The 12927-nt window shown below is 39.9% G+C and overlaps 1 protein-coding gene across 1 annotated transcript; it reads right to left on the bottom strand.

Annotated features, from left to right (window-relative positions):
- Positions 1–95: 95 nt before the first annotated feature.
- Positions 96–12204, bottom strand: snx3 (sorting nexin 3). Its single transcript, XM_053337205.1, has 4 exons — positions 12017–12204; positions 3475–3570; positions 3130–3254; positions 96–310 (listed from the first exon to the last, which is right to left on the bottom strand). The coding sequence occupies exons 1-4, from the start codon at positions 12176–12178 to the stop codon at positions 205–207; spliced, it is 489 nt and encodes a 162-aa protein (XP_053193180.1). The 5' UTR covers positions 12179–12204; the 3' UTR covers positions 96–204.
- Between the last annotated feature and the right edge of the window lie 723 nt (positions 12205–12927).

The following is a 12927-nucleotide window of genomic DNA, read 5'->3' as shown; positions in this document are numbered from 1 at the left end:
TCTTGACTCCAATTAGAAGGTGAAAACAAACACCGATGAGGGTCACTAATTAAACTATAAGAGGCAGTGAAGAATATTATTTGGCGGAGGGGGAAGAGAAGTCATCACTGAAATGTTTATTATCTGAGAGAAACCTGGAGCAGTGAAGAGAGCTTTGGGTTGTCAGGCTGAGCCAGACCAGGCCAAGCAGAGCCATCTTTACTTTCAAGCTTGTCTGATTTTGGATGGGGTGTAGTTCTTGTCCACGGACTCGTCCTGTAGAAACATGTGCAGGCATCGTTCGTTTTGGGCTAGAGGGTGACCGGCCACTCTGAAATACACAAGGACAAAAAGCGGGTTTGAAAGCATCTTAAGTCTGGACACAAGGATGTAAATGGACAGACAGTAGGAGCAGATATTTACAAAAATAATAAAAATAAGCATGTGACTAAATAAAGGTAAGAAATCTGACAAGATTTAGCATGAATCATGAGTCCAGAAGACATCAGCTAACATTTTAATTGTTTGTGTGTGAGTATTAAGGATTTTCCACCTGTGTGTGTGTGAGTTTAACAACTGATGAACTGAAACATGATTAAAAATGGCAACAAGTATTAAAAAAAGTGACATTTTGCAGATTTAAGGTCTTTAGTTTGATCTGCTGATGAATGCAAATTTTACTGGGTTAACTAAAACCTACACAATAAAATGATGTTTGCAAATATCTTCCAATGTTTCAATCCTATTAGACACTGTAAACACACTCAACTCATGTTGCTAAAATGCTTTTTCTTAATGTCTAATGTAATCCTGTTAAAGTTTTTTAAAAAGATACTCTTAAATCCTCACATCCTCCCAAGAAGACAGACATGACTTCTTTTTTAGATTTCTTTTGTCCCACTTCTACTGAACATACTTAAATGTAGAAAGTATAAACTATATAGATATGTTTAATACAATACTGTATTTTCAGTTAGTATGCACAACATTCACATAACCCATTTTATGCTGCAAAAATGTTACCATTATCCACATTTACATTTTCCTTTTTTTCCAGCTGTGAGCAGATTTCTTTGGCAATGCATTGTGGGAGAACAGTCTCTCTCAACAGTACACTTAAAAATCATCAGTAATCAAGAGTTTGAATGTTGAAAGTTGTGCTGACCATGGTTCGTTCCCATTGGACTCCAGCTGGGGACCTTTGTTAGACGTCAATTCATGTAATTTCTCTAATGCTCTCTCTCTCCCCTCATTTCCCATCATCTCTCTACTGTCACTATAATAAAGACACAAAATGCCAAAAAAAACCTAAAATAAATTCTGGGTTTTAATACTACAGATTTGTCAGATATGCCAGTATGCATACGGACTGTTTCGAGTATACTAGTTTCCAATACTAGAATTAATATGTAGTGTGAGTTTAGGAAATGTGGAGGTACACGTTTTTGAATTTTTAAGGTTATATTGTACTGACTTGTAGCTGTATATATCGTCTATGGGCAACAACAACCAGCAACAATAACATATCTATAATAAAGTCTATTTACTTAAGCTACATAGTAACTGTCCATTATATCCACATTTTTTCAATACCAACAATAAACTCATTTGCGTATATATATTTGCCAAATGCTTAGATATACAAGATCTTATTACTTTGTAGTAGTAATGATTTTTATTCTCACCTCCAAGCCAGAAAAAAAGACACAAGTGTCAATTAAAATCTTGTGGAAGGGAAAGACCCATCAACCCAGATTAAAGGATATACAAGAGCCTTCTGTAAGGGCTTCAATCTTACAACTCCCTCTGCCATGTGAAATCAGAGCTTGGGGGGGGACAGGTGAAAGAAAGAAATCAGTACTTTATCTCAACCATTACTAATATTTATCAATCCATCTAGAAAACACTGTTTGCTGCTCTGTTTTTCTCTGCTGAAGCCACTTTGACATAAGGCTTTCCCTGAATGTCTCTTCAGATGATGCAAGAGAGCTTAACGAGAACCAGTCAGTGCACCTGAGACCGGTAAATGAACGGTACATTTTGCAGAACAGATCAACAAGATGACATTGTACATATGCATCTTAACCTGTAATGGGAAATATTTGGGTCAAATTACATAGCCCAGGGAAGGCTTTCACAGGTCAAATAAGAAAGATCAAGTTTGTCCCCAGCAAACCTTTTTTAATAGGTTTTAGAAATGCTGACATTGAGGATTAGGTGCATCAGAAGCATCTTAAAATCTCTACGTCTTGCCTGCTTTTTTGAAAAGAGGAGAGGATCTAAGCTGTTCCTTCTTTACCTGAAGCATAAATTATGTTTGACTACAAAAACTGATAGTTTCTCTCTTCTCCTCCTCACTTGTTTTGCAGCGACAATCATGTTTACCATTCAAAAAGATTTCCTCTTCACAATGCTCTCAATCACAGATTAAACAATGCTGCCAGCCACATCGTCCAGTATTAAATCTGAACAATGATATGATCAACAGCAGTGTTTCATTCATAGGAAGCAAGGGGTGGGGGGTCTTAATTACCAACACATTCTCATCGTCTTTAAAAAACATATTTATGGATTTTAATTTTCTCAACTGTCTTTGCACACTTAATATTCAAACAGGAAACATTGATGCATTTGCACATGAAACAAAGATAATGGCCAAGTCTGCAATCAAAGCAAATAATTACAATCGCACTGTAACTTTTATTGTTCCGCAGCTGAAAATGAGGACATGCTGGATCAAAAATAAGCAGAGGTGCACACACCATCCCATGGAACCACACGCTGTAATTTGAGCTGCAATTATCATAAATTACACATCAACAATAAAACAAATGTAGGAAAAATTATGTTGTGGGGGTGCACACTTGAGTCCTCTTTGGTTGTTCTTGTCCTTTTGCGAGGTAATTATAAAAGAGAATTAAGGAGGATAGTTAGAAAAAGACCTGCCTGTCTCTGCAGGTTCACTTTGTTAACAATATGAAGAGAAGTGAAAAAGTTGAATCTACTTATTGCACAAAGTGTTTTATTGTTCTTGAGAGTTAAAATACTGAGAAGCACTCGCAGCCAACGAAGAACAACATGGGAAAGAATAAATGGTTTGAACCTCGCTGCCAAACAGTGGAAGACCTCAGAAGATTTGCTAAAGCTTACTTGTTGAGAAACTGCTCCAGACCCTGTCGCCGCTCCTCAATGAAAGAGTCATCAAATATCCCATCATCCCCTCTGAACGGAAGCTGCCGGAAAAGAGCTTTTCCTGGGAGAGGTGGGACAACCACCTGAGACAAAAGAGCAGCCGCAGAAAATCATACAGCACCAGTTATTAAAGATATTAAAAAGAGGATTTTAGTGCTTACAATGAAGAAGAATGAAATGAAAATTCCCCACAACTTTCTTTCAAATGCAAAAACAATGCAGGTCACTGTGTTTAATGTTGTGTGCTTATTTGACATCAAGTGCTGGAGCGTCTTTTTGTGGAGTTCACCCTCAATGGCTCACCTTGCTCTCCCTCTCCAGCTCTGCTCTGAGCCACTCAAAGTCGCTGTACCGCCTCCGTACACAAGACTCCTTCAGCTTGAAGATGGGTAGGTTGGTCTGTGGACACACATGCACGCACACAGGTGGCAAACTGTTACAGGTGTCACTTGTAAGAGATGCCTTGATTTACCAAGGTATGGTCTGTAAAGTATTACAGTGGTTGCACAAATTAAATAATCATTTGTCGGGGGAAAAAAAGAGGTGTTTTCTTCTTTTTTTCGAGACAGCTTCAGGTAGGGGATGATATCAAAATGTGAAGCTCAGTAAGAAGACAAGCTTGCAATGTACTTGTATTCTTTGCAAGTGATAATAGCCAAAAACACATCCCAATATAATAAAATAATGGATGTTTCTATATCACAATTTTAGCAAACTATTTTATACAAGGTTGACTACAAAACATATTTGAGATGTCCATACAAACACTGAATAGAAAATTACCAACCAATAAAAAGGTAAGTACAGTAACCTACTTCCTGTGGAAATGGTATGAATAGCAAAAACATTACTCGAAAGCAGTTGAGAGTGATTGTGCTGACTTGAATGAATGTTTTCCATCTTTTGGATTTGGTATATTCTTGTGTTATCTACTCTGACTTTATTAAAAGAGGAAAAAGGATTAAAAAAAAAAAGGAAAAAAAAGAAACATAAAAAAAAAAACGAAACAAAAACTCCTTCAAATTGAACTGTACTGAATAGGAAAATTGAAACTGGCCTCCAGGCAAAAAAGAAAAAAAGTTCACTTATGTTTTGCTCACCAAGGTCTGCCGCACTCACAATGTTTGGCCATTTTTTTCGTGTGTGTTCGCGTGCTCCGATACACAGATGTGAGCATAATTCTAAGTTGCTGTTGACAAGCACTTGAGAGTGAATTTCGTATTAAAAAGAAGAGATGTTTCGACATTGACAGAACACTGAAGCAAACAGCACATTACAGCACAATGCCAAACCTCTTCACTAGTCCTGACAGCACATGGCCATCCTATGACAATGTACAAAGAAGGAGGGAGTGAATGAGCATTTCATTGGCGGGCCACATTCACAGAAGGTCAGAATTCATGGAAGACGGCATCACAAGAGCAAAGCAATTGAGCAAGTAGGTGAATACAGTGTGAGCAGCAGACTGATCGATGAGTAGACATTATGACTGTGTGCAGTAAAGGGGATGTAAAGTTAACTAGAAGGCTGAGTAAATAGCTGAACAAAGAGGTAAAGATGAGGGGGGAGGGGGGGTGTAGTAATAAAGGAAGAGCAGAAAAACTGGGGAGGTTGGGAGCTTCATCTATTCTGTGTATGATTAATTGAGGAGAAGGGAGAGCAGGAGTGGGTCTTTTCGTCCTCATGGTCTCTCCCTTTCAGTCTTTTACCTCTAAATTTCCCTTGCTCTGTGATAATAAGTCTGATTTTCTGCCCTTGAGACACCTCCTCTTGTGCCATTTAGTCGGTCGTTTCCTCAGTCTTTAAAATTAGGGATGCCAGGCAGATTTGGAGGGAAGGCGAAAACAGATTTTTAAAATATTGGCGTTGAGAGCTGCCAACATGGCTGTAATGTACTGTTTGACTGATACAAATGTCACCAAGGGAATTCATTACAATTATGTTTAGGGCCTGACTGACAGTGGATTTTAGGGGCCGATGCCATAACCAATATTATATGTGGTTATCAAATACTTGTGACAAATATGTGTAATGGAGGCATGAACTTTTACAGCTAAACAATAAACTGTATTGCACAAAATGACATCAGGTCACTGAAACAGTTCATTTCACTAGGAATTTAATAATTATGAGTAACTACAAAGAAATCAAGCAAAAAAGTATATTTATATTAAACTTAAATTAAGAAAAAGGATCAAATATACATACCATTCTGCCCATATTACTTAAAAATAATAGTCTGTGCATATCATAAGCCGATACCGATATATCTGTGAGAGGACAATATCAGCTGATAATTATGTCATGAGATATTGCAATAGCCGTACTGGGTAGATGGAATAATTCAGGATTTTTTATTAACACTTTAGACCTGTGAGTTGCAAACTGATCTGTTTTGTAAATATGATTAATTTACTAACAATATTTAATTAAGATGTTTAGATGATTTGTAGGATTTCAGAAGTTGTGTGATAGTTTGATCATTTGTGTAACTGAAGACCATGTGGTAGCAGTCCAATATCAAATGAAGTTAAACTAAATGGAGGGACATTTTTAGTGTTTTCAGATGTTTTTATAGGAGAATCAATTACAGAGAAAATAATATGCAGATTAATTGATAATGAAAACAATCATTAGTTGCAGCTCTACCTCTCTCATTTATAGTTAGGATTGTATCATGTGACTCTGGAAGAACCTATCAAATAGCAATATCGATTTAAAGTTCTCCTGCCAAATTCCTTGCTGATATTTTATTATTTGTAAACTAACTCTAACGGTGTTTCATATTTTCAAGTATCTTGACTGAACATCACCACTTTATGAGCAGATTGGAGCAGATCTGTATATATGGCCAAAAGTGGTATAACCACCTCTACAGCTGAGTTGGAGGGATACTGTAGGTTGTGTGTGCATGGGAAAGATATATGAACCTGTTACAAATCCTGTATTGTTAAAATGTCTGTGATGAACAGTTATGTTCTTTCTTATCATTTAATTTACATATTTCTGATTTCAGAGCTGATAAATGAGAATTTAGCCTTGTATCTCCAGTATCTCCAGTACCAACTTGAACGCTGTTTCTGTGTCACCAGCACGATGGCAGTTATCTTCTTGTTTAATCACCATTAGCCTTGCAGCTCTTCTATTTTTTCAACAAATAAACCGTTTTGCATGCAGTTCTTTCTGTGGCCTTTGTGGGGCATACAGTTTCAAACTACCAAAAGAAACTCATTGTTTAAGATTAATGACAGCCGTGATTCAGTAAAGTCACACTTACTCTGATTAGGATATTAACTCAGGTGATAATAACCTGCGTGAGATAACAGCTGCAACAGTATGAGTATCGCCTTATAATCAAATGAGCTCATATAAACACATTGAGTCTCTGCCACTCCCTCTTTCCCACTGAGTTTTTTATCAGACTCACCAGCCCTGAAAACCTTTCTTTCCCCACTTATTTCAAGTTCTCTCCAGGTGAAGTTGTCAATGAGCCCCTCACTCCTCCTCTTTCCCAGGTCACAGGAGAAGTGGATTATCTTAGCTTTATCGCCCCAGTGCCCTAGCATTAACTCCACTCTCCTCTCACCGTGGTCTGTCCCCGCTGCGTCATGTTACCTCACAGCATGGAGCGCCGCAAAGTTAATCCCCACCACAACAGATCACAGTTACAGGTAATCTGCCACCGCCGTGACTCTAATCCCATCATGTGCACACAGAAATCACTTAACCACGCGCAAGCACACACTGACGTACATCAAGTATGCGTGCACAGGTGTTAAGTATACAGATTTGACCAGTCACACAGTTAACAATGTAAACATAATAGCCTGAAGCATTCAAAGCCTGTTTGTACACACACAGTCGAAACGGCACTGCTCACATCAAGACAATGAAGCTCGCAGTGAGAGTGTAAGGGAAGAAAGTCACCTGGCCTTTCAATCCACTCGCCCTCTCAAACCCTGTGATTAAGAGATTGGCCTCGTAGGACAAGGGGAGGAACGAAAATGACAGAAGTGAAAAATGAGAGGTCTCACTCACACTCACACACACACACATACAGAGAAAGAGGCGGTGCGTGAGAGCTCTCCGAGTCAAAGATCAGGTTTCCGTGGCCTCTGTTCTCTTCACGGCTGGTTAGAGGTTAGGGCCCCGGGTGTCTCAACTTACTGGCCCTAGCAATGATTGGGACATGGGACCGGCCCACACCTAGCCAAGTCTTAGCATTTCATGAATTGTCTAAAAAGGCACACTTTGCTCCTGACAGAATAAAAGATAAGAGAGAAAAGAAAGGATGGTGAATGAAACTGAAGTTCACAGAGGCGGCGGAGGAGGGGTGGGGGGTTGGGAGGGGGACTCCAAACCTAAAGGCACATAAGCACACATATGAGGGATTAATGGATATATTAAGAGCAGGTATACCAGAGAGAATACTGTATTTTTTTTTAAAAGGAGGAGCATAAAGCTAGATGTACCTTCTTCAAAGTAGACCTACTAGCTTCACTTTCCATTATGAGTGAGCAAGGTACAATCTACACTCCATAGGAAGAGCATGTGATTCATAATGTACGGGACACAATACCTAAGGCTCATTGAAAATGGGTTGAAAAGAGGCAGAACCCTTAAAAACAGCGAGATAGAGAAAGAGGGAGAGAGGGGACAAAGATCACTCATCTCCTGAGAGAATAGTTCAAGGGCACCATGCATTAGCTTTTAGCAGGATGGATTAAGTCAAGTTTGAGAGTGTGCATCCTAAACCTCCCCCATGCCCCCTTCTTACCCCCTCCCATATACTCCCCTCTCGGAATAATAGCATTAAAAATTGCAACATAATACCATCTCGTTGTATGATATTTCAAAATGGGGAAAAAAGAGACAGGGAACAAAAGATTTGGGGCTATGGGTCTTTTTGCTCTCGCCTCTCCATGTACTCTCTCACTCGTTCCCTCGCTTGCCGGCCCCTGCGGCCTGACAGCCTACCCTCTCTCCGACTCGCCTAGCTGGCAAAAAGCTGCTTTGTTGCCATAGTATCAACTCCCACTTTTGATACTGTCATTTCAAGTAGGATATGGTAGCCTTGATACAATATGTTCCCTATTTCCATTAAAATAGTTGTCGAAGAGGATGCTGTAGACTTTGGATTACACTTGACTGTGCCTGACAAGCGCCGCCCCCCCCACCACACACACACACACACACACACACACACACACCCACTCCCCATCTCTCCCCATTTTATTAATGACCAAAGGCCCCCACCCCGATGCCCAAATGGAAAAGAGAAAGAAAGAGAGAGAGAGAAAGAGAGGGAGAAGCTATGGGAGTAGAGAAGAGGAGGGGTAGAAGACTGAGTGAGAGTGAGAGACAGAGCTATAAGAGGCCTTTTATGTACTCCTATCCATAAACAAAGTGAGATCCCAAAGTTCGCTTCCCTGAATGTGCTCTCTGGATGAGATGGGAACCAACTAAAGACAAGAAATTTTGGTAATACCGAACACCCCCCCACCACCACCACCACCCCCCACCCCCCCTCACGCACCAACTCCAACCCCTTCTGTTTTCTGAGTTCCAAACAAATACGCTCTACTACTTGAGGGGATCCTCTCCAAACCAGCAACAAGCAAAAAGACATTAAGGTGATATGATAGCACTGAGCTACAACTCTGTCCATTAGCAACATGAAAAACATGTGCAGACGCAGAAAGGACGGAGGGGGGGGGAATAAAAAAAAAAATCAACCAACCTTCTGGCTTCCCTAAGGCGTCTATACAACGCTTCGGATTTCAACTACACTTAAAACAAAAGGGGGGTTTAGATGAGAACAAAAATCGACTCTCGACATTACAAGTCCGCTCAGGCAAAATGAGATATCCGCCTTCTTTCACTGCAAACTTAACTTTCACCTCTTTAAAAACCTGACTGAAAGAGGTAGATTGATCCCATTGATTTTGAATACAAATGTAAGCCAAAGTGTCAACAAATGACTATACATCCTGTCTCAACAGCCGGTGATGCAACCACTTGGCTTCTCACACGATAATCCAATCCTTCTACCATTTGTTTCACCGTTAACTTTGAGAACATTGAGAATATCATAAAAGCTGACACCTGAGTCTGGGTGAACTTTAGTCAGGGTGAACTTTATCATTTTATAGTGAGAATAAACTCTTTACAGTCAACCATCCATTCACACTATATAGTTATCACAAGGAGTATGGTGAGCGCACTATGGAATAGGCGACTGACTGCACACAGCTGGGAGTGAAATGGGATAAGTGGGCAACAGGGTGAAGACTGGTGAGGGGGTGGCTTTCTGCCCTCCCATGGGTTGGGGCGGAGGGGGGATAAGGATGGGGAGTAAACGCTCGAGCCTCCCCCACACCCTGGCCTGTTTCATTCTTCTCTTCTCTCAATGAGGGGATTAAGCAGACTCTCTCAGTGCGGCCACAAGGGCTCTCTCTTGATTTCGGGTGGAAAACGGTGGACAGCGAGAACGGGAGACAAGGGAACGAGCTATAACCTAAAACTCTACGGAATAATTCGAAAATAAAAATCAAAGTAGTTCTAAAAATCATAAGCAAGATGGAGACTAATAATGTTTTTGTTTTTGTTTTTTTAAAGCAAAGCAAACGCTATGCATTCCAGGCTCAGGCATTGTGGCTAACACTCTTAACATGCTGGAGATGGAGTAAAATGCTTCTTAAGAAAGCTGAAGAAAGGAGAAGGGGAGTAGCAAAGCAAAGTTGACACCACGTTTGTTGAGAAGTGAGGGATGCGCCGCTTCTTCTGTGGTCTTATGCAAAACAGGGTCACACAGGGCTATGAGGTGCACAATAATGCTGATTACACGCATATGCTAATTATTACACGCTAATCAAGTACAGTAGCCCTATATTCAACGCTAATGCCTGGAGACGGCTTCCCTTCCCTCACCCTTTCTTTAAGGTAAAGAGAAACTATAAATACTTTAGGGCTGTTAACCGATCTAAATGCTCCCGGCCACTAACTACAGGGGTGTCAGTCAACTGAAGTGACAATTCAGAGATAAGAGACAAGGTAATCAGATAAGCCTGGTGACTGCGTGACAATTTCAGACCCTCAGCATAGCCTGCACATTACAAATGCATACAGTCCTGGAATGGCTCAATTTATACAAAACTGTATGTGGTGACAGAAATGAGAAATTACACATAAATGTCCTTTAAAAAAAAGGGGGGAAAAGAACTTGTGTCACATCCTGAAAATAATGCCATCCTTAAGACATCATACAAACTTTTCTCACTTTATGGTTAAACATTTCAATAATGTCTAATTAAAGCTTGGCAATTCAGTGGACTAGCTTGCTCAGTGTGTAGCGTCCAATCTTCAAGTTCAAAGTTTCTTTAATTGTGCTCAATCGCTCCATTATTCTAAACACCATGAAGACTTCTCGCACATCTTTAAAGTTGTGTTTGATGTGAACAGCTTGCACATCTAACAATGACCAACTGAGCAAACTCCATCTGCTGATGAAGACTGTGTGACAAGGTCAAAAGTTATAGAACAAGCAAGTCAGTGGACTTTGGCTTGTGATTTAACATCACTCTATTAGTATGTGTTAATTAACAGAAGCACAGTACTGGCAGTGCTCAAAAGCAACCTATAATGTCATATAGGCCTTAATTTTGGAGTTGAACTTGTGTGTATGTGACAGATGAAATAACACATGATTCAGCATCTGTGTTTTGAAATAGCTGGTACTGTGTAACTGTTACTTTCCTCACTGACACTGAGGTGAGTACCCAATACTGGCAAATGCCTGGACCGTTTCAGCTAACAGTCTAACATATCACATGTGTTTAGGTTACATGATAAAGTATGCAAACTTTTTAGACATTTTTTCTGTTACTTTACCAATGAATTACAAGAGCCTCTCTGAAAAGAAAAGCATTTGTTCTCCAGTGGAGTAGGAGGAAGGAAATATGTCACTGGGGGGTGGACAAGGCTGGAGAGGATGAGGCGCATGCTGCATCCTGTCTCCACTTCCAAAGAAGCTGACACGCTGAGTTTTGTTCCCCTCTGACCCAATACTTAGCCTACATGAATAATCAGCCCACATTCCCCACTACAGTCACATTATTATCTCTCCTATATGTAAAGACAGAGATTAGTATTTGGTCATACAAATCCTACCCTCATGTTAGTTTGGTTATTCAGTGAGACCAATACTGTTATCTACTCTTTCCAGTAAGAAAACGGGGTGTGGCTGAAAGTTCAACTCTGAGCTGTTCAGAAAGGCTTTTTTGAGGCTTTATTTGGTAATCATTTCTTGTAGATTGGCGTCTTCTTACAGATATTATATAATCCCAACCCACGTGTAGTTCTTGGTCTTGTTTGAACTGGTGAAACAGCTGCACTGTCACAACACTGGAACAAACACTTGAGGCTAATGTAAACAAATTCCTCTATAGGAAAGACAACATGCTTGTCAACGTCCAAGAAAACATTTGTCGTTGACATTCTATACTCAGGTTGATCAAAACAATAGAAAACGTATTAATTAACATTTAAGCAGTAATCTCGGCAACTAAATCGTTAATTTAATGTCAGATAGCTAACTAGTGTTAGCTAGCTTAGTCCTGACGAGCGTCGGCTAGCTAATGTGTTTGGCGAAGAGCGCTTGGCTCCCAGTAAATAGTCATTCACGCTGTTAAATATCGACTCTGTGATGATATATACATCTTTATGACTGCTGCTATGTTGATGTCAAGAGGTCATATGTTCCTCAGACCACAGAAAAGACGTTGGCTAACGCCAGGTCTCTAGACTGAAAGCTAACGTCATTAGCATTTGATACTTCAGGGCTCACCTTCAGTCTGACTTCATACGTGGTATATCTGCCCCTGCCGACCCCGATTGTCTCAGGGTTGCTCACATCAATCTCTAGGAAATTACTCGGGGGTCCATAAGCGTCATTTAGGTTCTGAGGCTTGGTAAAAAGCCTTCTTGTGTCAGCTATGGTATCAGCCATTTCTCCCTGTCCTTCTGGCAGCTAGTGTCAAGATAGCCAGAATATACATATGTATCTTCCGGCGTTGATCTTCGAAATAAAACACTTGACGAACGTTTTGTCCTCGTTTTGCAAAATATCATCCATTTTTAGTATGGTGTTTATATTCAGTAACATAGTATATAAATTAAATAACGTATATAGGCGACTTTGACTTTTACACGCATAAAAAGGTGAAATTATCACCTTTATTTTCAAAGCCAATCTCTTCAGTTCCGGTGTTGTTACGTCACTTATTGTCGCTAGCTTTAAAGCTGCGAGCGGGACTTCCGATCAGCTGAGGTTCAGCTGACTCTGTCCACTGGCCACCTGCTGCTCGGTTTGTTTACAACCCGCCAGCGGCTACTGTATTCGCATTATAAAACCACAAGCATGAATGTATTCGTTTTATTTGCTGTTATCCAGTACAACCACACTTATCAGAGTAAAGAAACTGCTTCAAAATATAAGAACCCGTGTGAGTTGACATATAACAATCTCGAAATGCTCAGAGTTAAATGCACAAATTACATTGATTTATTGATCTTTTTTTTAAACTGCACTTGCAAAGCGATAAGCGCAATATTCCATCGCAGTAATAAATATATTCATACTCAATACAGTAAAAAACGGGGATCTACATATATTTGTTGTTTACGATCTTATATAATGAAGATATTTTGTTATCCTATAAAATACATTCAGAAAATCTTTAATTGTTCATACTTTAG

Source organism: Scomber japonicus, chromosome 17, assembly GCF_027409825.1.
Source record: "Scomber japonicus isolate fScoJap1 chromosome 17, fScoJap1.pri, whole genome shotgun sequence".
NCBI lineage: Eukaryota > Metazoa > Chordata > Actinopteri > Scombriformes > Scombridae > Scomber > Scomber japonicus.
This window is presented reverse-complemented; position numbering and strand designations above follow the sequence as displayed.

What these genes read in the sequence shown, in the direction of transcription:
- snx3 (XM_053337205.1), bottom strand. Translation starts at nt 12,178, where the DNA reads ATGGCTGATACCATAGCTGACACAAGAAGGCTTTTTACCAAGCCTCAG. An exon ending in CGTATGAAGTCAGACTGAAG is followed by an intron (nt 3,571 to 12,016) that starts GTGAGCCCTGAA and finishes GTGTGTCCACAG; the next exon opens with ACCAACCTACCCATCTTCAA. An exon ending in CTGGAGCAGTTTCTCAACAA is followed by an intron (nt 311 to 3,129) that starts GTAAGCTTTAGC and finishes TGTGTATTTCAG; the next exon opens with AGTGGCCGGTCACCCTCTAG.